General features: G+C 60.1%; 1 protein-coding gene across 1 annotated transcript; it reads left to right on the forward strand.

The window, feature by feature from the left end:
* Positions 1-17,548: 17,548 nt before the first annotated feature.
* Positions 17,549-21,457, forward strand: HMX1 (H6 family homeobox 1; the record flags this gene model as incomplete). Its single annotated transcript, XM_079705914.1, has 2 exons — positions 17,549-17,948; positions 20,799-21,457. 2 exons carry the CDS (start codon positions 17,549-17,551, stop codon positions 21,455-21,457), a joined length of 1,059 nt encoding a protein of 352 aa, XP_079562040.1.
* Between the last annotated feature and the right edge of the window lie 1,116 nt (positions 21,458-22,573).

Below are 22,573 nucleotides of genomic sequence, written 5' to 3' on the forward strand. Positions count from 1 at the left end.
GGGGCAGGAGATCTCCCGCGGACCGTGGATACCTCGAACCAGCGGCCCTGAAGAGCAGCGACGGCGGCGGGAACCGAGGACCTGGCTTGGGGGCCGCACGCGGCTGCGTGGTTTCCTTCCACGCGCTTAAAATTCATCTCGCTCCCTCACCCGCCGCAGGGGCTACTCGCTCGGTCCCGCGCCTTCTCCTCCCGGCCTCATACAGGACGGCAGGTGAGGCCGGGGGCTGCCTAGGGACCTTGATTCCCTCCGGGACGGGTGGTCTCGGAGCAGGCGCTGTGTCCCCAGGGAGCTTTCCACGGAAATGCGTGTCCGCAGCGCGAGGTCACCGGCCTGCGTCCCCGCGGATGCGTCCCATCAGCAAATTGCACGACAGTTCCCCTCGCTAACACGATCTGCTCAGGGTCGGAAGGAAGCCTTTCCTATGGAGTTGGGGTAGTTCTTGGTTCTCCAGCCCGGAGCAGCCTGCCCGTGCCCGCAGTCCGGGAGTGGCGCGCGGCCATAGGTGTCCCCACGGGAGAGAGAAAACCGAAGCCCAGGGAAACCGGGGAAGAAACTCAGACCACCCAGAAAGAGGCGCTTTATCCGGCTTAAAATGCGCAGAAGCTGCGGGCAGGACGGGTAGAAAGATGAGGCTACGGAAGCCCCGGCAGATGCCGCGCGGTGAGACCACCGCCGCCCTCGGCACCCAGGCAGCGGCGCCCAGCGCGGGACCCGGGCCGGGAGGGCGCGGAAGGACGGCGTGGGCCTGCTAGGCCTGGCTTCCCGCCCCGGGGCACCGCCAGTCTCCGTCTGACGGCCGCCCGCCTTCCTTCTCCGTGAGCGGGCTGGTGTCGGGGGAGAGCGAGTGACGCACGATCGCCCCGCTGCAGGCTCTGCCGGGCAAGGGACTGAGCCTTCCGAAGGCGCCTGCGCTTGCGGGGTGACCGCGGGCCCCGGTGCACCGGCCGAGCCTGTTTCCCGGGCGATAAACCGGGTGGGCCGCGGGGCGCAGAGGCCTCGCTGGGCTTCTCGCCGAGCCGCCCGGAGCCCCAGGAGGGCCTGAGACCCAAACCCGCACCCCGACCCGGAGCTTCGCGGGCCGCAGACTTCCGGTTCGCTCACCCAGACAAGCCTGCGCTCTCCCCCGCCGGGCGCTGCGGGAACAGCTCAAACCCGACTCAGGAGGAAGGCGCAGCCCAGTGCGCGGCGGCAAAGGAAACTGGGAAGGAAGAGCTAGAGCTGGGGCGCAGGGCGGAGGGCTGCCCGGAGGAGGTGGCACACAAACACAGCTGTGAAGGTTAATCGCGGTGCTGACAGTGTCTCCTCCTGCCACCCACCCGCTCCGGGGTCCCCCAACGGGAAACTGCTTTGCGGGGTTAACGTGTGCAGCCGCCAACCGGGATTCACTCCCTCAGTCAGCAAATATTTTTTGAGTGTCTTCTCTGTGCGGGGAAAGGTTCTAGGTCCTGGGGATAGGCGGTGAGCTAAAGGGTGGCCACCAGGGAGCTTGGAGGTGGGCAGGGTGGGCTGGGTGGGCAGTGAGCACTTCAGTGAATGTACACTGTGCACTCTGAGGTCAGGGAAGGCGGCTGGGAGGAGGAGGCATTCAAGCTGGGCCTGAGTGACAAGAAAACAATCCTCTTCTTGCTTGGGGTGGGGGGAGGGGAGACATGACGCTTTCTGCACCCATAGGATGTGGGGTTTGCAGGACAGGAGTTGGGGAGGTGCAGGGTTTGGGGTCACAGTACCTAGGAAGGGACAGTGGACACCGTGGCAGGGATGTGTGGATGCCGGGCTTCAGGGGCAGGTTGAGACTCAGATTCTGGAATGCCTCTGCTGCAGGATCTTCCCTCCAAGCTGAGGTCCTGACTCCCGACCACCACCTAGAGGGAGGTGCCAGTGAGGCTGTGGCTTTGTGGTGGCCAGGCCTCGCCCTTCCCTTGATCACAACCTCCCCTAGGTCCATGTGGGCAGAGGGTGTGTAACTTGGTCCCCACAGCAGCCCTGGGAAGGATCATTGTTGTACCCATTTCCCAATGAGGAAACTGAGGCTCCAGTCACTCAGCAAAATAGCCTTAAACACAACGGAAGGGGGTGCACCCAACTTGGGGTCGACAAGAGAGTCAGAACCACTGGGAACAGGCCTCCTAATCCAAGGGACAGCTTGACATTGGGGAAACTGAATCCTGCCCAGGGCCAGCATTTGCCCAAAGCGAGCTTGAGACTGGCCTCTGCCCTGGTGCAGCCTGGCGGTGTGGGGGGAAGGGAAGGGGAGGTGCAGGACGATAGGCCACCGCTGCCGCTGGGCACGGCCTGGAAAAAAAACCCGCACGTGGCCCCGGCACTAGGGAGGCTGGAGAAGCCCAGGATCCCACACCTCTACTGGCCAGGGCTCACGGTCATGTCCAGGGAGGGGAGCTTGCAGGGTACTTGGCAGGGTGCCTGGCCCACGCTGGGACAGCCTCAGATTGGCTCCGGATCAGAATTGGAGCCACAGGTACAAGTGGTGAGATGCAGAATTGGCCTGGCGAGTCTGGCAAACCCTGTTGAATTAAGACAGTGGGAGTGTGTGGAGTTCCAGATAACCCTCCCTCCTCTGGGTTCCAGCCCTGTCTGGGCATTTTGTGAGCCCCTCACCTGGACTCCCTGCCCTGTAAAGTGGGAGCGGCGACAGCATTTTTGTGGGGAGGGAGTTCTGTTGGGCCATCTAACCAGTTAGGTCCTGTGTGCAGTGCACAGGCAGAGGGGGTGCTTGGCTGGGGTTTGCTCATCTGTTCCCCTCCCGTTTTGGTGGACATTTGGTGCGGGGCTGGCCCTGTCCTCTTGGCCTCCGTGGCCTCCTTTCCCCCAGGGGCTGGCTGTCAACATTTACTTTTAAGGGGGATGAACCATCTGGTCCTGGAAGCTGTGGGGAGGATGGCCTCAGAGTCCCCTGAGGTAAATCCCAACTCTGCCACCTCCAGCAGGTGGCCCTGGATGAGTGAGTGTCACCACCCCCACAGACCTCTGCCTCCTCCTGGCAAAGCCTGGGCTTGGCCCAAGACTGCGTGTCAGCCACAGGCATTCCGATCCTGTGTGCTTACTTCTTTTTCCGTTTCAGGTCTGCAGACCCTCCTGCCTGTACACAGCTAAAGCCCCAAAGCTCACACTTGGCCTGGCTCTGACAAGTTGGGAAGGAAGGAAGGGAGGGAGGGAGGAAGGAAGGAAGGAAGGAAGGGAGGGAGGGAGAGAGGTAGGGAGGAAGGAGTGGGGAGGACCCCTACCCCCCCACTAGACCCAACAGAGAGTTCAAGGAAAACTGAACTCAACAAGGGCCCCACGGCTGGTACACCCAGCAGCCAGGTGTTCACCAGGATGCTGGGGGCTCTAGGTCCTGCGGACAGGGGCTGCATCCACACCCCACTCCCTGCACCAGCTTTGTGCCACAGGGCTCAGAATAGAGGCAAGTTGCTGGGGGTCCAGACCCCACAGCAGCAAGAGGAAAGTGCATCTGAGAAGAGATGGAGGGGCTCCCAGATCCCTCACAAGCAGGGAGTGTTCCTAGGAATTTAATAAACGCCATTGTTCCCTCAGGCGGGACAGAGTAAGTGGCCCAAGACAAGCATCTTGGAGCCAAGGAAGTGGATGTTGCCGGTCCCCAGTCAAGGGCCCGCTGCTGGGCTTGCCTTTCTGGTTTATTTCCCCACCTTCTCCACTCTGCTCTGCAGAGCTGTCTCCCTTGAAATGCGAAATGAAACCCCATGAGGAAAGGCAGGGTGCACCCCACTGTGGCCTGAGAAACCTGCGGTCCCTCCTCTAGGTGACTGCAGCGGTATGAGGTCAATCCAGCTCTGCCTCCACCTTGGGGCCACCAGCTCCTTTCAGGGGCTCAGCTTTCCCCAAGGTGCTATGGGAGGAGGGGTGCCTGGGACTGAGGGTCCAGGCGGCGGGGCTGGGTGATGGAAGTTCCCTGCCCCTAGTCCTTTGCTCAGAGGAGCCAGCTCTCCAGCTGCTGCCTGGAGATGGCGATTGGCTTGGATCATTTTGTGGCAGCCCGGCCAGGAGAAGGCGCGGGAAGGAGTCGGGTTCCCCAGTGTCCGCGGGGTGGGGCAGGAAACCGGGTGGCTCCCGCCAGGCAAAGCGCGCTCCCTGGCGCCTTGGGTTCCTCCACGCTGCGCAGAGCGAGGATGAGCGCGCATCCCCGCGCCCGAGGGCCGGCCACCCCGGGATTCCTGTTGCTCTCTCTCCCTTTGGGATTAGGGAAGAGGTGCCTTGCTCTCTCTGGGAAACGACTTTTCAGCCATACGGATCAAATAGACTTCTCAATAGCGGTAGAGTCATCTGGCAGTGTCCCCCAGTGAGCTGCGGCGGGGAGCGGAGGTGTGCAGTCCGCAGTGCGCGGGCGATCCGGGATGTTCTTGCCGGTGGGTCGGTTGCCAGGGAGGGGGCGGACGCCGGTCCTCGTGGGGGTTCAGGTTCCCTCCTGCACCCCGCGCTATCCCTCTCACAACAACTTGGCTGGGTCGGTTCTGTTATCATGTCCATTTTTCCATTAAGAAAACTGAGGCTCAAAGTGGCGATTGGGCGTGGCGTTTACCAACCTGGGGTATCCTGAAGCCAGAGAGTGACACGCAGTCTGGGCAGCGGCGGGGCCAAGCGGATGGTGGTTTGGTAGCTTATGGCATCGTATCTCCCGTCAAGGACAGAGACTTCTTGCCGGCAGGGGCAGGGACCTGAGTTGCTTTCAGAGACCCTGAGTTGGCTTTGTGATGCGTTGTGGGGCTGTGAGCCACTGGCAGCTCAGCACACCCCTCAGGACACCTACCTCCTGGTGTAGTCCTGGGGCATTGAATGAAGAAGAATCCGGGCAGGGTCCTGAGGAGGCTGATCCCCCAGGTGGAAGCCCCGCCCCTAGTTGGAAGCCCCGCCCCATCAGCACGCAGACCAGAAGGAACCGCCCTGGAGGCGGGGATCTGATGACATTCCCGGTCTGGGAATTACACTTTATTTATTTATAGTTGAAGTATAGTTAATTTACAATGTTGTGATGGGAATTACACTTTAAAGTTGGATTCAGTCAAGGCATCAGCTGTCTGTTGTGGACCCACGGATGTCCAAGGTAGAGTGAGTGGCTGCTTCCCAGCCAGGACAGGGAGTCTGCCCTCCAGGGCACTGGCAGGTCATCCCCTGCTCCTCCCTGACCCGTTTTCCCCTCCTGTAGAGGGACTGTGTTGGACTAAAGTCTCAGTGACCCCTGCAATCTCCTACCCTTGCTGATTCTCAGCCTCATCCAGCCCCTGCCTTCTCTATTGCCGTTTCATTAAGTAATACTCCCCTTACATACAAAGGGGAAAGAGTGGAGTTCAGGAAACTGGTGCTCCAGGGCCCCAGAAAATGACTCCTGGCTAGTTAGGCCCTGGTGGGAAAACATTTTAGTCCTCTGGCCTCTGCATGTGTTTCTTGTTTTAGGAAGACTATTCTTGTCTGTACCTCCCTCAACCTTCCTTCCAATGGACCCTGACTGCTGGGGCCCAGTTTATTCTCACACCCATGAGGGCATCAGGGAAATATTCCAGATACAGAAAGGAGCGGGGAGGGAAGTGAGCTAATTCCACCTAGATGTCCATGTGAGAGGCCAGGCTGGACATTGCCTCTTGAACTTGGGTCTGATGTGGTAATAAATATCATCCTTGATGGATTCTCAAGGCCACCTTAGCTCCTGTGGGCTAGGGCACCCTCCTCCTCCCCGGCTCTGCGGGACCACAAAGCATGGACCAGAGGAGATGTGGAGGTAGGTCCCCTCCCGTGCCCTGAGCTTGTCCATCTCAGCCTTCATTCGGGTGCAGTTACACAGTAATATGGGACGGGGTCTGGTCTATCTTCCCTGCGGGCAAGGGTGGGTCTGGCTCTGTCTGGGCTGTCTCCTGTCCATAACAGGGCCTGGATGCTTGACCGCATCACATTAGTAGTGGCTGAAGAAATGACTGAGTGAATAAATGAAGGGCCTGCATGTCTCCAAGCCTGAGTCCACAGTCTGTGGGTGGAGGCTAACCAGGCAGCGAGTGGGGATGAGGGCCAGGTCCAGTACCGGGACAGGCAGCAGCACTGCCCCCACCACTGGAGGGTCTTCCTGAGCTTCCACTGTCCGGCGTCGGTGGCACATCTGGGCATCCGGGGGATTGGCTGTGAGTGTAAAATTCTCTTGGAGACAGTCTAACAAGCATTCTGGGGAGGGGGAAGAGGCATCTTTTTTTTTTTTTTTCTTTTGCAGTACGCGGCCTCTCACTGTTGTGGCCTCTCCCGTTGCGGAGCACAGGCTCTGGACGCGCAGGCTCAGCGGCCATGGCTCACAGGCCGAGATGTGGGATCTTCCCGGACCGGGGCACGAACCCGTGTCCCCTGCATCGGCAGGTGGACTCAACCACTGCGCCACCAGGGAAGCCCTGGAAAGGGGCATCTTTAAACCTCACTTCAGTTCTGCCTCGTAGTAGGCCTGAAACCACATTGGAGATGTCATTTTAGGATATCACGTTTGTCATATAAAATGTGTGGGGTGTGAGGATGCAGGGGAGCTTCGAGGGGCAAAATGCATGTTTCCACTTCTCTGCCCAAGAGGGGTGTTGGGTTGTTACTTTAAGTCAGTTCCGAAGTCTCCGCACGGTGGCGCTCTTGGGACAGGACCTTTCCTCCAGGACCCGAATCGCTTTTGCTTTTTCAAACCTTCAGAATGAATCAGCCTTAGATGAATACTTCCACTGTGCTCCCAGCTAAAGAGGCAAACACGTTCCAGCAGAATCTGGCTTATTTATAGATGGAGGTCCAAGAAGATGTTTTGTTTTAGCACATCTTCCCCTGGTCCCAAGAATGGAGTGTTGGATGCCTTGAACACTAAATGTTTTTGGAGTGTTATTCAAGAGTGATATAAAGCTGCTGTCTGTATTCGCCACCTCCGTGCTGGGGGTCGGCTGGGGGCACGTGCAGAGAGAGCTAGGCCGCACCTTGCAAACCGCTTCCAGTGATTTTTGCCTTCTTACGACACAGGACAGTCAATCGTACCCCTACCCCGTGACTCTGGCCAGGTGATTCCTTTCGGGGTGCCTAGAGCAGGCTGATGAGTGCAAAAAGAAACCTCACCGGTGGCTAGGAATCGCAAGCACAGTGGCCACTCAGGCCGCGAGGGGTCAAATGGAGTCAGAGTACTGGCCAGGATGCAGGATCCGCTCCCTAAGGGGCTCTACAGTGGGCGAAGGAGCAGAGGGTGGCGTGGGGGTGCTGGGCTTCTTGGCTTGTTGTCCGTGCAAAGGGACACCTGTAGACACAAGCCTCTCAGGCGGCCTGGAAGCTGGCAGTGAGACTACCACTCACCCAGCCTCTCGGGGGTGGAGCATTCAGAAGAGCTGCCACCACCCGACCCCACCCTCTTCAATGGCACAGGTTTGGGGTGTGTGTGGAGTTGGGTGACAAATGTGTCCGGTCTGGCCACCTCTTCCACTAAGGGTCCCCCCGCTGCTGGCCCCTGCCTGTCCCCGACCGCACAAAGGAGGCTCTGACCAGCCTCTCCCACAGCTGGAATCTTAGCAGCTGCTCAGAAGTGCAATCTTTCTGCACATCATTACATGTGTAAGTAAAGGGAGGGGGTGGTAGGAGCGGAAAAAGATGTGATGAGCTACCTTGTATGGTAGTGAGTTCCCTGTTAGGAGAGGTGTGCAAGCAGCCAACTAGATGACCCCCTGTTAGGAGGTTTCTACACTGAATCATTGTTTGGGACCCTCCCTTTGAATTAATCTCACAGATTGATTTCCAGGTGAGCTAACATTTTAATTGTGGCTTAAAATCTCACTTTCTGCAGACACTGGGGTTGCCTCACCCAGGCCCAAAGAGCACACGACTGATGCCCCCAATAAGTATAGAGGGACCCGGGCCCGAGCTACTGCACTGGAGCCTGATGAGGACTTAGTGGTGTCATGGGCTGAATAATGTCCCCAAGGATAACAGGTCCTAATCCCTGGAACCTATAAATGTGACCTGATATGTGACCTTTGTAGATGGGATTAGTTAAGGATCTTGAGAAGATCCTGGATTATCCAAGGGGCCCTAAGTGCCATCACAGTTATGCCAACAAGCTGGAGATCAAGGTAGATTTGACACAGACACAGAGGAGGAGGCCACGTGAAGACAGAGACAGAGGCCACAAGCCCAGGAATGCCTGGGGCCACGAAGGGCGGGAAGAGGCAGAAAGGATCCTCCCCCAGAGCCTCCAGAGGGAGCCCGGCCCTGCAGACACTTGACTCCAATCCAGTGAGACTGATTGAGGACTTCTGGCCTCCAGAACTGTGAGAGGATAAATTTCTGTGGTTTTAAGCCCCCAAGTGTGTGCTGATTTATTAGTGCTAGGGCCAGGCATCCATGGATTGGTCCCTGGTGTTTCACAGACAAAACTCAGTGTCCTGGAGACACTCAGAGCCCAGGCCGCAGCTGCGGGGGACCCAGCAGAAGGGCCTTTGGCCTGATGCCGCTGAGTCCCCGCTGGGATCTGGGGACCCCTGCAGGAGTGCTTCCCTCCCACTGGTCTGCACACAAGCACAAGGGGCAGGGAGGAAGCCAAAGTTTGCGCCTTGCCTAGTCTCCCTCAAAATCTTTCTCCCACTTCAGTTATCAAACTTACCCTGCAAGCGCCAGAACAGATGTTTCCTGCAGGCCCTGTGATGCAAAATGGCCTGGTGAGCGAGGGCCTTGGGGTGCAGGCACATTGGACTGTAGGGTCTTCCCCAGGCCAACCCTCCACGGCTGAGCAACTCTGGAGAAGGTCTCTATGCAGATGATCTGCTGCTTTAAATTCACCCCTCCAACGGGCAAAGAATTCGTTCCCTCCAGGACCTGCTGAAAGGCTCACTGGTTTGGGACGGCCAGCTCCAGTGGCAGGGAGGTGACAGTCCCCACAAGACATTGGTCCGCTGGATGCTGGTTGCCTCCCCCACTCTGAGCTGAGCCCTGGGCTGGGGGCTGGGCAGGGGTGCCCTCGGAGGATACCTGTCGCCAGCGTGGTCCCTGAACATCTTTCTCTGGCCTGGGTGCCATTTATTCCTCCATCAGATGAGGAAGTCGAGGCTGAGAGTGGTCCAGGGGCTGCGGGTGGACCTGAGGCAGAGCCCAGCCTCCCTGCTGCCTCAGGTAAGGAAGGCGGCAACCCCTGGACAACATGCCGGCCTCAGGGGACCACCGGCCCACATGGACCTCCCCTCCATCCCCCACTTTCAGAGGGTCAGCCAGCCCCTCTCCACCTGCTGTCCCCACCCCCGCCTTGATCACACACATACCTGAGCCCAGGAGGACCCCTGGGCCCCCCGGGATGCTCGAACTTCTCCCCCACATCCTCTGCTTTCATCCCACAGCCTGGCCGCCTTGGGTCCCCCAGCCTCAGTCAGCTTCTCTGCCAAATGCCCTTAAAGTTCCCCTCTCCCAGGGCATCACTCTGAGGACTTTTAACTTTGTCCACTTTGTTTAAAAAAATTAAGTAGTGCTTGCACCTGGTACAAAACCTGAACGGTGAAGACAGTGTGGACCTGAGACATCCTCTCGCCCCTGTCCCAGTGCCCAGGTCTCCTGGGAGGGTGCCTCCCACCAGGCCCCCAGGCCTCCTCCCACAGACACAGAAGCTGTACTGCATTCCAGGGGGCTCAGAACAGCAGAAGCTAAGTGTCTCATAGTCCGGAGGCCAGAAGTCCAAGACCAAGGCGTGGGCAGGGCGGCACTCCCCTGAAGGTGCTGCCTAGGTCTGTCCCAGGCTCTCTCCCAGCGTCGGGGGTCAGCTCCAGTCTTGTGGGGTCACGTGGCAGCACCTCCCCAGCCCTGCCCTGCGTTCTCCCCCGCGATGCTGTCTCTTTGCAGGGCGTTCCTTGTATAAGGACCCCAGTCATTTTGGATCAGGGCCCACCCACTCCAGGGTGATCTCACCGTAGTAATTCATTACATCTGCAGTGACCCTATCTCCAGGTAAGGTCACATTTGGAGGCACTGGGGGTTAGGGCTTCAACATATGAATTTTGGGGAGACACAATTCTGTCCATCACAGATATGGACACACACAACCATAGATGAATGAACTAGTATAACGTGTATGTGTGTAAATACGCTTGCTTGGATCCACCCCCCGCCCCTTGCACACCTTTGACGCACATCCTGTACCCTTGTTTGTTTGCTTTTCCCAGTCCATCCTTTGGAGGGCCCCCTATCAAGAGCACCCCATTCTTTCCCCAGCTGCATGACAGGTCACTATTTACATAACCCGCTCCCCTCTGCTTTCAGGGAGGGTGGTTCAGTTTTTGCAGTCATGAGTCCAGCTGCAGTGAATCTGTTTAGTGCCATCCTTCTCCACAAGTCCTTTCAGGGTTTCTGAGTGTGATGAACTCACGTGGGCAAGCCCCAGGCCGGGAAGTGCTGGCCAAACCTGTTGGAGTCCTGACTCAGCTGCTTCTGGGGGGAGGGGGAGGAGGGGGCTTCCTCGCCCGGCCCCCATGTGCCCCGCCCCTGGCAGGGATAACTGAGACCATTCCCACGCCAAACATTCCTGCTGGCACCCTGAGCTGGGGGCCCTCCACAAACACGCCCCGCTAGGCCACAGGCATCCATTCCAAAACCTGGAGGGGTGAGCCGGCCAGACTGGCAGGGTTCCCATTACAGCCAGACTAGGTTTCCAGAAACTTCCCTCCGGCTCCTGGGAAGAGGTTCCCTGCACTGTGTTCACCCCAGCACTTTGTTCCAGCATCATTTCTCCAACCCTGATTCACTTCCAATCACGGTCAGGGGCGGCCTGAGCTGTCTGAAGGTCCTCAGTGGTTTGGATAAATCTGCACTCCATTGTGGAAACCAAAAGCTGCCCCCACCTCGAGGTGCCCTTCACATTATAGGCAGACATTCCTGCACCCGAACCTCAGCGACCACAACTTCGCATATCTTTACTGAGACAGGAAAACACGGCATCCAGAATGCAGAGTCAGTGTACAGATGTCACATGAAGAAATCAAGTGTGTGATTGTATCGTCACATTAAAAAATAATCTTGAGAGTGTCCATCCATGGCACAGTTTTCTTGGGCACTGCCTCCAGCGCAAGAAGCCCTATGATGCCCATTTCCAGAGGAGGAGGTGGTGCTTGGGGACAGGGAACAGAACCAGTCTCACTGCTGGTAGGTGGCAGGGCTGGGACCCAAATTCACACATTACTGTGATGGATGGAGGAATGGAGGGATGGGCAGATGTGATAAAGCAAGGAAAGCAACATGCTCAAGGAAGTATCTAGATGGTGGGTGCGTCGGTGTTCAATGGCCAATCCTTTCAAAATAAAATGTTGGAGCAGGGAATATACCTGCAGAGAAAGAAAGGTTCCCTCCACCAGTGAAAGCCCCTGGCTAGGTCGAAGGTTTGCTGAGCATGAGGGCACAGGGGTCTGGTGGGTGCCTTCCCCAAGCAGGGACAAGACACGATACACCCATCAAGCCTGGGGTGGGGGTGAGCAGAGGGCTAGAGATCGGCTCTGGCCCAGGGCAGGGGCTCCTGGCAAAGGCCCTGAGGGTTGGAGGGGGATTAGCCTCCCTGACCCAGCTTCCTGCTCCTGGGGACGGCTTGGTCAGGGGAGGAGGGGTTGGCATGTCTTCTTGTCCGCCCCAGCCTCCCAGCGGCTCTGAGCCCGCGGGGAAGGGGGCTACTTGGCTGGCCCGGCCTTACTGGCTGGGGAGGGGTCACGTGCGCTTCCGGAACGTGGTTCTGGCCACGCGCACACGCTGTACCGGCCCGGGTCCTTGAGAACCCGGGCTCCCCTGGGCGGGCTCCGCTCCTGACTCCTGCGCCAGGGATGCCTAGCCCTTCATCTTCCTCCTCCCACTGCCCCCTCCTCCTCTTCCCCCCCTCCCTCCCCCCTCCCCTCCCCTCTCCCCCGCATCCTCCCCACTCCTGTTCTCCTTCGAATCCATCTCCCTGCCCCATCGCTCACGTTCCCTTCCTTGCTCTCCCTCCTTTCTCCTCTCTCCCCCCTCTCCCCTCCCCTCCCCCTCCCCTTCCTCCCCCTCCCTCCTCTCCCCTCCCTCCTCTCTCCTCCCCCTCTCCCCCTCTCCCCCCTCCTCTCCTCTCCCCCCCCACCCCCGTTCTCCATCCCCTGCCTCCTCCACCCACTACGTCCCAGGGGGTGGAACTCTGGGAAGCATCCACTGAACACTTTGTGAAAATCTTCCTCTTTTCAGGGTTTAAAGGCAGACCCACAAGGAAGGAAGTGGGTAGACCCTCAAAAGGCAGCCAAAATAATTCCAAACATTTGGTCTTTTTCAAAGCCAACATTTTAAATCTATGCCAAAGACTTGCCTGCATGGTTATGTCCACTCAACCCCACACCAGCCCTGTGCGCTGGGTGGGATTGTTATTCCCACTTTACCACTGAGGACACTGAGGTCCCCAGAGGGTGGTGACTTGCTCATGACCACAGTGGATGCAGCAACTGGGCTGAGAACGGAGCCTGGTGCCTGACTGCACATCTGGACAGCTGCAAGGACACTTCACGTGGCTGTGATGTGGGGAGTGGACCATCTGACAAGCCAATAAGAACGTTCTGAGACTCCCTCCCACCCTGCCTACCCCCACCCCCACCCCCTGCCCAGGCCTGTGCGCCACCAGGTGGACACCTGAGATGTGGTCCCTTTGCATGGCCACTATCCTCCTGGGGCTTTGCTGCTTACCGCTAGGATGGTGGTGAGACCCTCCTTGGACCTTACTCATGCCCCTTCACCTTGCACATGCTAGTGCTTTCAGGTTACTCCTCCCAAGGCCCAGCTCCAGTCCTGGCACTTCCCCAGCTCAAAAACCTTCAGTGGCTCCCCAATGCTTTGCCAACTAAGAACACTATTCTTTAGCTTGAAGGCTTCACAATCCAATAGAATCCAGTTTTCGAGCCCCCGGCCCCTCCCATGGGCTGTCACTCAGGAACACCATCCCCGCCCCTTCCTCTCGCTGCATCTGCCCACACAGTGCAGCTACCTCACCCTGTTAGCAGCCAGAGAATCATTACCGAAAACACCTGATTTCCTTCTCACACATATCACAGTGCCACAGACGAAGGTCCCATAAGACCAGGTGCCCGCGAAGATGTGAGGAAAGGGAAACTGATGCAGCTGCTCTGGAGAGACTTTCTGAAGCACTTGTGACGTGGAGTCTGTATAGACCCTGCCCCCCAGAAGTCCCATTCTGGGCACATGCACCCCCAGATGACACTCCGGCCCACAAAGCAAGATGGACAGGTCTGTTCATCCCGACATGAACTGCAGTAGTGGAGAGCTAGCAGCATCCTGAAAGTCCCCTAACAGGGGATCAGCTACCCTTGGGGCACATGTCTTTTCCTGGATTTCTCATCCTACAATCTGATGACCCCCCTACTGAGCGATGGGGTCCAGGTTCCTCCCCTTGCACCCCATGGGGGCTGTGACTGCTCCATGTACTCAACAAAGCAGAGCAGAGTAAGGCTCGGAATTCCCAGGCGACGTTCCATGCCCCCCTCCGACACCCCCTCCCACACCCACTCGTACTGGGGAACCCATGTTGTGAGAAAGCCCAGGTCACACAGAGAAGCCCCAGGCAGGGGTCCCTCTGCGGACATCACCATCAGCCCCCAGATATAGGAGCCAAAGTGCCTTCAGGTAAGTCCTGCTCCACCCCCCACCTGAGGGCCAGACACCCTGCAGTGGAGACAAGCCACCCTAATCCATACACCCCATGAGCATACTGATAAATGGTTATTTTACACCCTGAGTTTGGGGGAAATGTGTGATTCGACCATAGTAACTGGAACAAAGGCATCTGTGACTGTTGAGTTAGTGCACGGTGGTTAGAAAATCATTGCTTCATTTATCGGTATCAAATTCCTACATTAAGGTGAAAAAATTGCGAGATAGAAGAGGTGTATAATGGAATACTGCTGTAAATTCATACACAAGAACAGGTATGTGGGGTGGCATGGGGGCGAGGTAAGGACGAATGGAATTGGGATGAAGGATGAAGGGAAGATCAAATTTAAATTTTAAAGTGGGAATTCTCTAAAATTATTCCCAAAGAAAAAAGTTTATTAAAACAAAACACAACAGGCAGTGGCTACTGCAGTTTGCTGACTTCTGATCTATGCTCTTAGGATTTTTCCCACTAACTCGCTCCCCCTGGTTCATGGGGCATCTTTGGACACCAGCACTGAGCTAGGAGGTAAAAGGTTCTCGCTGTCCAGTTGTGAAGAGCCCGTTCGCTGGGAATTCTCTGGTGGTCCTGCCACAGAGGGGAGAGGTGGCGGTGGATGAAACATTAGGACAGGCAAGAGTGGACGGGCAGTGAGGAAGGGCGGCTGTGGCTTGGGGGGTGTGGGGTGCCTCAGAGACAGACACAGAGGTGACAACCTGCTGACTTCATGGCTCCACTTTTCTGCCTGGGGAGTCCTTCTGCCCGAAGGTGACCAGAAACTTGGGCTCTAGCCCTGGGAGCATCAGAAGCCCTCTCAGGGCCGTGAGGCTTCACAGTCAGTCTCCAGAGAGCATCCTGACTGCCAGATATTATCCTGGAGTTGCTTTGGGGTCTGAATGTGACAAGCCTCTGCCGACAATCCCCCTTCCGAACTCAGCCTCCTGTCTCCTCCGAGCAGAGTGGCGATCCGGCTCCGGGACGCACGGAGCACAGAGGTGGCCACCTGGGCGAGCACCAGGGTGGCTATTTCACGCCTCCCTACCTGATCTTGCTTCTCTGCAGCAACCCTCTGTCTACTCGCCGAGGCCCCGCGCCACGCGCTTGAGTTCTGCTGCCACAGTTGCCGGGAGCCTCCTGGGGACAGCAGTGCCAGGACCCAGCCCTGGAGCCCCTGGGAGGAGACACGCCCTCCAAGCCCCCAAAGACCGGTGCTTGGGAGGAAGGCCTACTCTCCTTCAGCCCGGTCTGGCCTGTGCCCTCGCCTCCCATCCCTCCATGCTTCCCAGAGGCAGTGGGAGACGTTCCAGCAGTGCCCGATGCCCAGCCGGCCTCCACTCCCAACAGCCTGGCAAAGGCAGGGGTGCTTACTACCTGCGGTTTACAGGAGAGGAAACTGAGGATCAGAGAGGCGAGGACCCTGCCCAGGGCCACACAGCCCAGAGTAGAAAGAATTAGAATCCAGACTCTGAGGAAGCCCCCACTCAAAGTGCTCAGAAACCATGGGAATGACAGCAGGCTTGTGGTTCCAGAAACATGCTCAGGAGCCACTCACAGGCAGGCCCAGGGAAACCTGCATGTAGTAGGTGGTCATCTGGAAGGCACCCTCTCCACCACTTGTCCTTTCATCCGGGTCCCTCTCTGGTCTCAGTTTCTCCATCTCTTAGAAGCACCCTCGAATTAGATGCTGTGATTAGCCAGAGGCTGGTGCTTCTCCCCCAGACCGACTGGGGCAGTCATTTCTTCCCTTGATCTGCCCTCCTCTGGCTGGGGTACCTCTGCCTTGGAGTCTCTCTGACTGTGGGCACCCCCAGGGAGCAGTACTTGGGAGACCACAGCTCTTCCCTAAGACCCCGGCTCACCCACTTTGGCTCAGCGTCCTCACCCATGCAATGGGGGAAAAGCCCCAACTCTGCCTGCCTCCAGGCTGGAGTTAAACAACCCGGTGAGTCCCTGTCGTTGATCATCTTTGTCGCTCCTGGGGCAGGATGTGAGGGAGAGGAGATGGGTCGAGCATCTTGTCCTCGAGTCTGCAGAAAAGCCCGCCTCCCACCCAAGGTCTCCAGGCCACTGGGCACCAGAGGTCCCTCCCGGCAGCAGTGGGTAGGTACGCTCAGGGTGGTAAGCTGGTAAGGGGGTGGCGCGGGGCGGGGGTGGTGGTGGCCGGCTCCCTCTGCAGCCAGAAGACGCACCCGAAGCGCTCACCGTTTTGTCTCCGCGGCCACGGGCCGGCAAGGTCCCTCGGCTAGGCCTCAGCCCCACCCGGCCTCCCGGCCTCCCAGACCCGCTGCTCGGCTGCTTCTCGCTCCCATCCCCATTCGACTCTGGGGCTGTCGGTGCCAGAAGGGCCCCAGGCCCTGAGTGTCGGAATTCCAGGCCTGCCAGAGCTACTTACCATCTGGAATGGTCTCTCCTCGGCTCTGTTTTTCCCTCTGGAAAATGGGGTTGATGCTCCCTCCACCGTGGTTGTTTTGAAAATTAAAGCGAGGCGGCGGGCGGCACTCCGTTGGTCGCGGCCCCTGGATGGCACTGGGAGGCTGGATGTATCTCTCCGCGATAACTCGCGTCCGGTGAAGCCTGCTGCGCCCGCGCATCTGCGCTGCCGTCCGGTGACTCGGCCGTCACCCGCTCCCAGAGGAAGCCGGTCAGAAGGTTACTCTTGAGTGGCCACAGCTCCGAGGGCGACGCCGTGGGCCGGGATGCACTTCGGTCACCGCACTCCCTGCTGCAGAAGTGGGAGGGGACTCCCCAACGCTTTACAGTCAGGGCCTGCCCCCAAGACCTACGCGGCCAGGGCAATGGCTCCCGGACCGCCACTAAGGCCCGGGCCTCCTAGGGAGCAGGACGGTGGAGACCCGCTGTCGCTCAGCGGGTGTGACATCGGGCGTTCTGCCGGCAGGGCCAAGGGGATAGGGGTGGGGGATAGCATTTTCTTACATTTTGAGCCTGAATCTGAGAACTAGAGAGTTCTGTCGCACTACCTTTGGCATTAAAAGCATATTTCATTAAGTGTAAATATTAAAAATATGCCACAATTTTGCAGCCTTGACACCCGGAGTCTAAAAAAATGACTAACCCATTCTCTTGCTGTTTCTTGGAAGCCCCGGGGTCTTCCTGCCACGGTATACACACGCACACAAATACATACAAGCACACACACACACGTGCGCGCACACACACACACACACCACTCGTGCGCGCGCACACACGCAGTTCCTCACTCTCGGTCCAACACTCTCCCCTCCGCGAGGTAATTACTGCCCTTGCCGGACACTGATTGGCCAGTCTGTTTCTCATCGGAGCCCCGCAGCCAATAGGCGGCCCCGCGGCCGAGGCCCCACCTCTCCAACCCCCGGCTCGGGTGGCTCGGGCCCGGGGAATGAACCACGCGGGGCCGAACTGGCCGCGACCCCCCGCCTGGGCCGCCGGCCGCCCGCCCTCGGACGCGCGACCGCCTGCGCGCCCGGATCCGGGCGGCGTCTCCGAGCAGTGGCCGCACTCGGGGCCGGCGCGGCATCCTCAGGCTGAGCTGGCTGCCCGCCCGGCCCGCGCCGCCCCGCCCCTGCTGGCCCCTCCCCTGCCCTCCCCGCCCCCAGCGGGGCCGGCCCGGGCGGCGACCAGAGCGGCGACGTGAAAGGCGAGCGAGGCGGCTGCCCGGCCAGCTGTCGGCGCGCACCCGCTCCCGGCCCAGCCCAGTCCGGCGCGGAGGCCGCTGCCTGCCCCGCGGGGCCCGACGCCAGCGCTCCGGGCAGCGGCTCCAGGGCCGGCCCGCGCGTGCGCCAAGGAGCCGCGCGCCAGCGGCCCCAGCGGGGACCGGGACCGGCCGCACCCCGGGCTCCCGGAACCCCGAGGAGCCCGGCAGAGCCCGACGGACCGGCGGCCGCGATGCCGGACGAGCTGACGGAGCCCGGGCGCGCCACGCCGGCCCGCGCCTCCTCCTTCCTCATAGAGAACCTGCTGGCAGCCGAGGCCAAGGGCGCTGGGCGCGCGGCCCAGGGCGGCGGCGGCGGCCGCGAGGACGAGGAGGACGACGACGACGACCCTGAGGACGAGGACGCGGAGCAGGCACGGCGGCGGCGGCGGCTGCAGCGGCGGAGACAGCTGCGCGCGGGCTCCGGGCCGAGCGGGGACGCGCGGGCCCGGGCGCTGCTTGGGCCGGGCGCGCTGGGCCTCGGTCCCCGGCCGCCCCCGGGTCCCGGGCCGCCCTACGCTCTGGGCTGCGGAGGCGCCACGCGCTGGTACTCGCGGTCGCACGGAGGCTACGGAGGCGGCCTCAGCCCTGACAGTGAGTGAGGGCGCGGGGAAGGGGGGGACGCGGGGGCGGCCGGGCTTCTTCCCCGAACGTTTGCTCGGGGACTTTGAGTTCGTTGGCGCCCTTTCTGGGCCATCCTCCTCGTCTGTAGGGGGCTCTGGGTCGTGTCGGCCCCAGCAGAGCCCCTGGTTGAGCAGGTTTGGAGGCCCACTCTCCAGGACAGGGTCCCCATGCAGGGAGAAGGTTTCCCAGGCTCTGGGCTTCACCCATCACCAGGCTCTGGAGAGCCCTCGGAGAGGAACTTGGGGACAGGGGACAACAGACAGCTAAGAAGAGAAAAGGAAGGGGGGTGGGGAATACAACAGGGAAAGGCAGGCCATGGGAGGGGGCACGGGGGGAGGGGCAGAAAAGAAGAGAAAAGGACAGAGAAGAAAGAGAGGGATGTTGGGGGCGGAGAAAGGAGGGGGGGAAGAGAAGATGAAAAACAAGCAAAAAGAAACCCGTAAGTGATGGAGAGAAGAACAGAGAAAAGATAAAAGAAGGAAAGAGAGAGGGTCAGAAGACAGAGTCAGACTCAGCAAAATAAAGGGGGCGTTGAGCAGAGGGAACCACTGTTGTGGAGGCCTGGACGGGGGGGACAGCGGTCTTCCCCAGCAGCCGTGTCCCCAAAGTCCCATCTCCTCTACAAGCTGCAGCCAGGGCCTGGGGCAGGGGCCTGGGTCTCCCTCTTGGGCCTCCCAAGCCCCTTGGCTGTGGCTGTGCAATGCAAGAAGCCCCCAGTCCCACCCCTCTCCTGCCCCTCCCCCTCCCCCGCCTTTGTTCCCTGCTGAGGGCTCTGAGTCTGGGGGTGGGGGGTTTTTCAGCCCTGGAACCCAATCGATCGCCCCTCTTGACTGGGCGCCCCAGCCCCTGAGTTCTGCTCCCCTCCCCAGGGTCCCTGCCTCCCTTGGGGACCTGCCGTTTGGAGGAAGCCCCGGGGCAAGAGGACTAGGAAGCTATTCTAACCTCAGCCCCCAGGCTTTGCCAGCTCCCCCCCCACCCCCAAACGCACACTGTGAGGCCAGCTGAAGACTCTTCCAGGCTCTTGCTCTGAAATACTTTCAGCTCCAAGCGAAAGTTAGCGAGTGCTGGGGGGCGGGTGAGGAGGGCGGTAGTAGGTGGGCCAGACCCCTCTCACCTCTTGGATAACCCCTTCTCTGGTGTGGGATTGAGCCCCTCGCAAAGGGACCCACATCTCAGAGCCTACACCCAGAAGGTCCCGGGCCCCTACCCCCTTCCCTTCCGGGAAGCTCGAGCAGGCCTCAGTGTTTGCCCCGAAATTGAGTGATCAAACGTAGTACCCTTCTGGGGGTGTTTCTGAAAAGGGTCTTGGGGGAGGGAATGCATTCCCCTCTTGTCCCTGGGGTTCTTCTCCAGCTGCAGCCCCACAGGCAGCCGCCAAAGAGCCGGTCCTTCTTTCGTATAATGCGGGTTAGGGGTCCCTATTTTGTACCAGAGCTGGCAGGCCTGGCTTGGCTTCGTGTGGCAGCACGTGGGCCTCTGTGAGTCTGGGCCCCCCCATATCTGGTCGCACACATGCCAGCCTGGAGCCTGACCCCTCTTTGGACACCATGAGGGCTCATGCCACCAGGGTTGGGCAGGGACGCACGCAAATCTGCACACCTCCAGGGGAGCCGCGGAGCGCAGGGACCGAGCTACAGACACAAGCCTGCCGGTGTTTGCACACCTTGTGGACTGCTCACGCTGTGGGCTCACCGCTGCCTTCTGAGGGCGGGCCGGGCCAAGCTGTACTCGATGGCCACAATGCTGACCTGCGGCCTGTGTCCAGGAGCCTCAGCCTGAGGCACAAGGGAAACTGGCCTGAGTTGGCCTCCTGAGCCTGGAAGTCAGGCGGCTGCCCTTTTCAAGCTGGGCCTGGAATCTGGACCAGCACCTGGGTCCTGGGCAGAGTCTTTCACCTGGAGGCATCATCCCTTGCCAACCCTGGGGAGAGGGAGGCGTCTCCTCTGGGAGATTGTGTGCAGCTTGGTACTTGGAATACGAGCTCAGGAACCCTCTGTGGGCTTTTGTAGCCCCAAACCCACAGGCTCAACCATGGGCCCAGTGTGTCTGGGGTGAGATGCGGCTGCCCCGTGTTTCTACGGAGCCAGAGCTGCCCTTGTCTGCACTCCCTCTGAGTGTGATTTTGGGTAGAGAGGGCACATCTCCATGGACATTTGAATTAGGGGCACAGGAAATGGGGGAGAATAGGTTCCCAGTGTCACCTGGTTGGAGTTTGGTTTGGGGAATTGTTTGCATTTGCTTATCCTCCATCAATGGGAATATTTCTATGCAAGCGGGCATTCTGCATCTGCTCCTGAGCTTGAGTGGGGAGAGGTCATGGCAAGTCTTTATTTCTGTACCGGGGGACTTGGCCTAGGGCTGAGTGCTAGAGATGAGGGCCTCTCTGTGCTGGTTTCTGGTGTGTACATTTCTCAGAAGGACCATCCTTTCCTCAGTGAGGTGTACCTCCGGGGCTTTTGTGTGTGTTGATTCGAAGTCACTGTTTAAGGGAGTCAGTCTTCTTTTTGTGTTTCTGTTTGTGTTTTTGTGTTCCTTTTCTTCCGTCTTCCCTCTGTTGCCCTCCGTGTGGATGCGCGGTTCTGGGCGTGAGTGTGTGGCCAGCGTGTTGGTTTGGAGCATCGCTCAGGTCTTCAAGTTCACCTCCAGATGCTCTGCCTTTCTCCGGTCCCAGGATGAGATCTGCCGTAGGTGGGGCTGCGTGGGGACAATTTCCCTGCTTGTGGCTGTGGGTGACCTCACGGGGGAAGCAGCTGGCCTCAGCGACAGGGCCGGGGGATCAGCCTCCAGAACCAACCCATGTTCCTCCTCTCCCCCCTGCAGCCAGCGACCGGGACTCACCGGAGACGGGCGAGGAGATGGGCCGCGCAGAGGGCACCTGGCCGCGGGGCCCCGGGCCGGGAGCGGTGCAGCGGGAGGCGGCGGAGGTGGCGGCGAGAGGCCCGGCAGCCGGCGCGGAGGAGGCGGCGGAGCTGGCCGAGGCCCGGGCGGCGGCGGCGGCGGGGGAGGCGCGCGGCGGCGGCGGGGGCGGCGGCCGCAAGAAGAAGACGCGCACGGTCTTCTCGCGCAGCCAGGTCTTCCAGCTCGAGTCCACCTTCGACCTGAAGCGCTACCTGAGCAGCGCAGAGCGCGCCGGCCTGGCCGCCTCTCTGCAGCTCACCGAGACGCAGGTCAAGATCTGGTTCCAGAACCGCCGCAACAAGTGGAAGCGGCAGCTGGCGGCTGAGCTGGAGGCGGCCAGCCTGTCCCCGCCGGGCGCGCAGCGCCTGGTCCGCGTGCCCGTGCTCTACCACGAAAGCCCCCCGGCCGCCGCCGCCGCCGCCGGAGCTCCCGCCGCGCTGCCCTTCCCGCTGGCGCCCGCCGCGCCCGCACCGCCCCCGCCGCTGCTCGGCTTCTCCGGGGCCCTCGCCTACCCGCTGGCCGCCTTCCCAGCCGCCGCCTCCGTGCCCTTCCTGCGGGCGCAGATGCCCGGCCTGGTGTGAGCCCCCGGCCGGCCGGGCCCACTCCCCGTGGCCAGTGGGGACTTCTGTGGACGCGCACACAGGCCGAGGCGGCAGCGGTGGCGCCAGGGGGCCGTCCGTCAGGGAGGGCAGGGACGCTCCCCTGGCCCTCCGGCGCCTCGGGGAGCGCAGGCTGCCGCCCGGGCGAGCCGAACCCGTGTCCGAAGATCGGAAGATCGTCCAGAATGTAACAGAGACGCAGGTGACTGTGGCTCCCCAGACAGTCGCAAAGCTGGATCCCCGCTGGGAAGAGAGCATCACAGAGACAGTCGGCCATGCAGCCCAGAGCCTCCCCCAGCCCCCTACCCCTGGGGACAGGCCTCAACCTCGGAGCAAATCCAGCCCCCGCCCTGCCGGAGCCAGCGGCTGGGCGCAGTCCACAGCAAATCCAGGCTGTCCCAGGTGCTTCATGGAGGTGACCACTCTCCAACCCGAACAACCCTGCCTGGGACTCTGCATGGGCAGGACAGCAGGCCTCCGGGGCACTGTGATCAGCCTGATGGCCTTAACCTCGGGCCGGCAGAGAGAGAATCCCAGGAAGAGAGCCCCTGTGGAGCGGAAGGGGTGAAGATCCTTCCAGGTGGCGCTGCTCTCAGATTGTCTATTCTGGAGACGGGGCCAGACTGGGGCTTCTCTCCTGGGCTGCAGCCCCTGGTTATCCTGGCGAAGACATTTTTTTTTAAATGAATCTACTTATTTGCGTATGGAATAAAAAGGGACGTTTTCTGGACAGTTGCCGCTGCTTTGTGATCACTGGGGCCTCTCCTCTCCTCTGGTAATGGGCTATGGTGGGCACCGTCTCCCCCCTCCTGGAACACCCTCCAATGCTGGCCAGGGGCAGGTGGGCAGGGCAGGCAGGAGCTGGGGTCTTCGAGCTGTACTCTCAAGCCCCCACTTTCTCCAGACAGGAGGGCCCAGCAAGACCTTAGGGGAAGTCAAGGTCAGGGAGGAGAGGGGCCTAGGGTGGAAGAGGGGATTCTGCATCCTCTGTCGCTCAGTTCTGGGGCCTTCGCGACAACCAAAAGCCAGGAGTCAGGCGAAGGCCACTGGCCACTCACCTGGCACAAGGGGCTGCCAGCTGTGTGGCCCCCTGCATCC

Source organism: Hyperoodon ampullatus (assembly GCF_949752795.1).
Source record: "Hyperoodon ampullatus genome assembly, chromosome: 1".
Classification (NCBI taxonomy): domain Eukaryota; kingdom Metazoa; phylum Chordata; class Mammalia; order Artiodactyla; family Ziphiidae; genus Hyperoodon; species Hyperoodon ampullatus.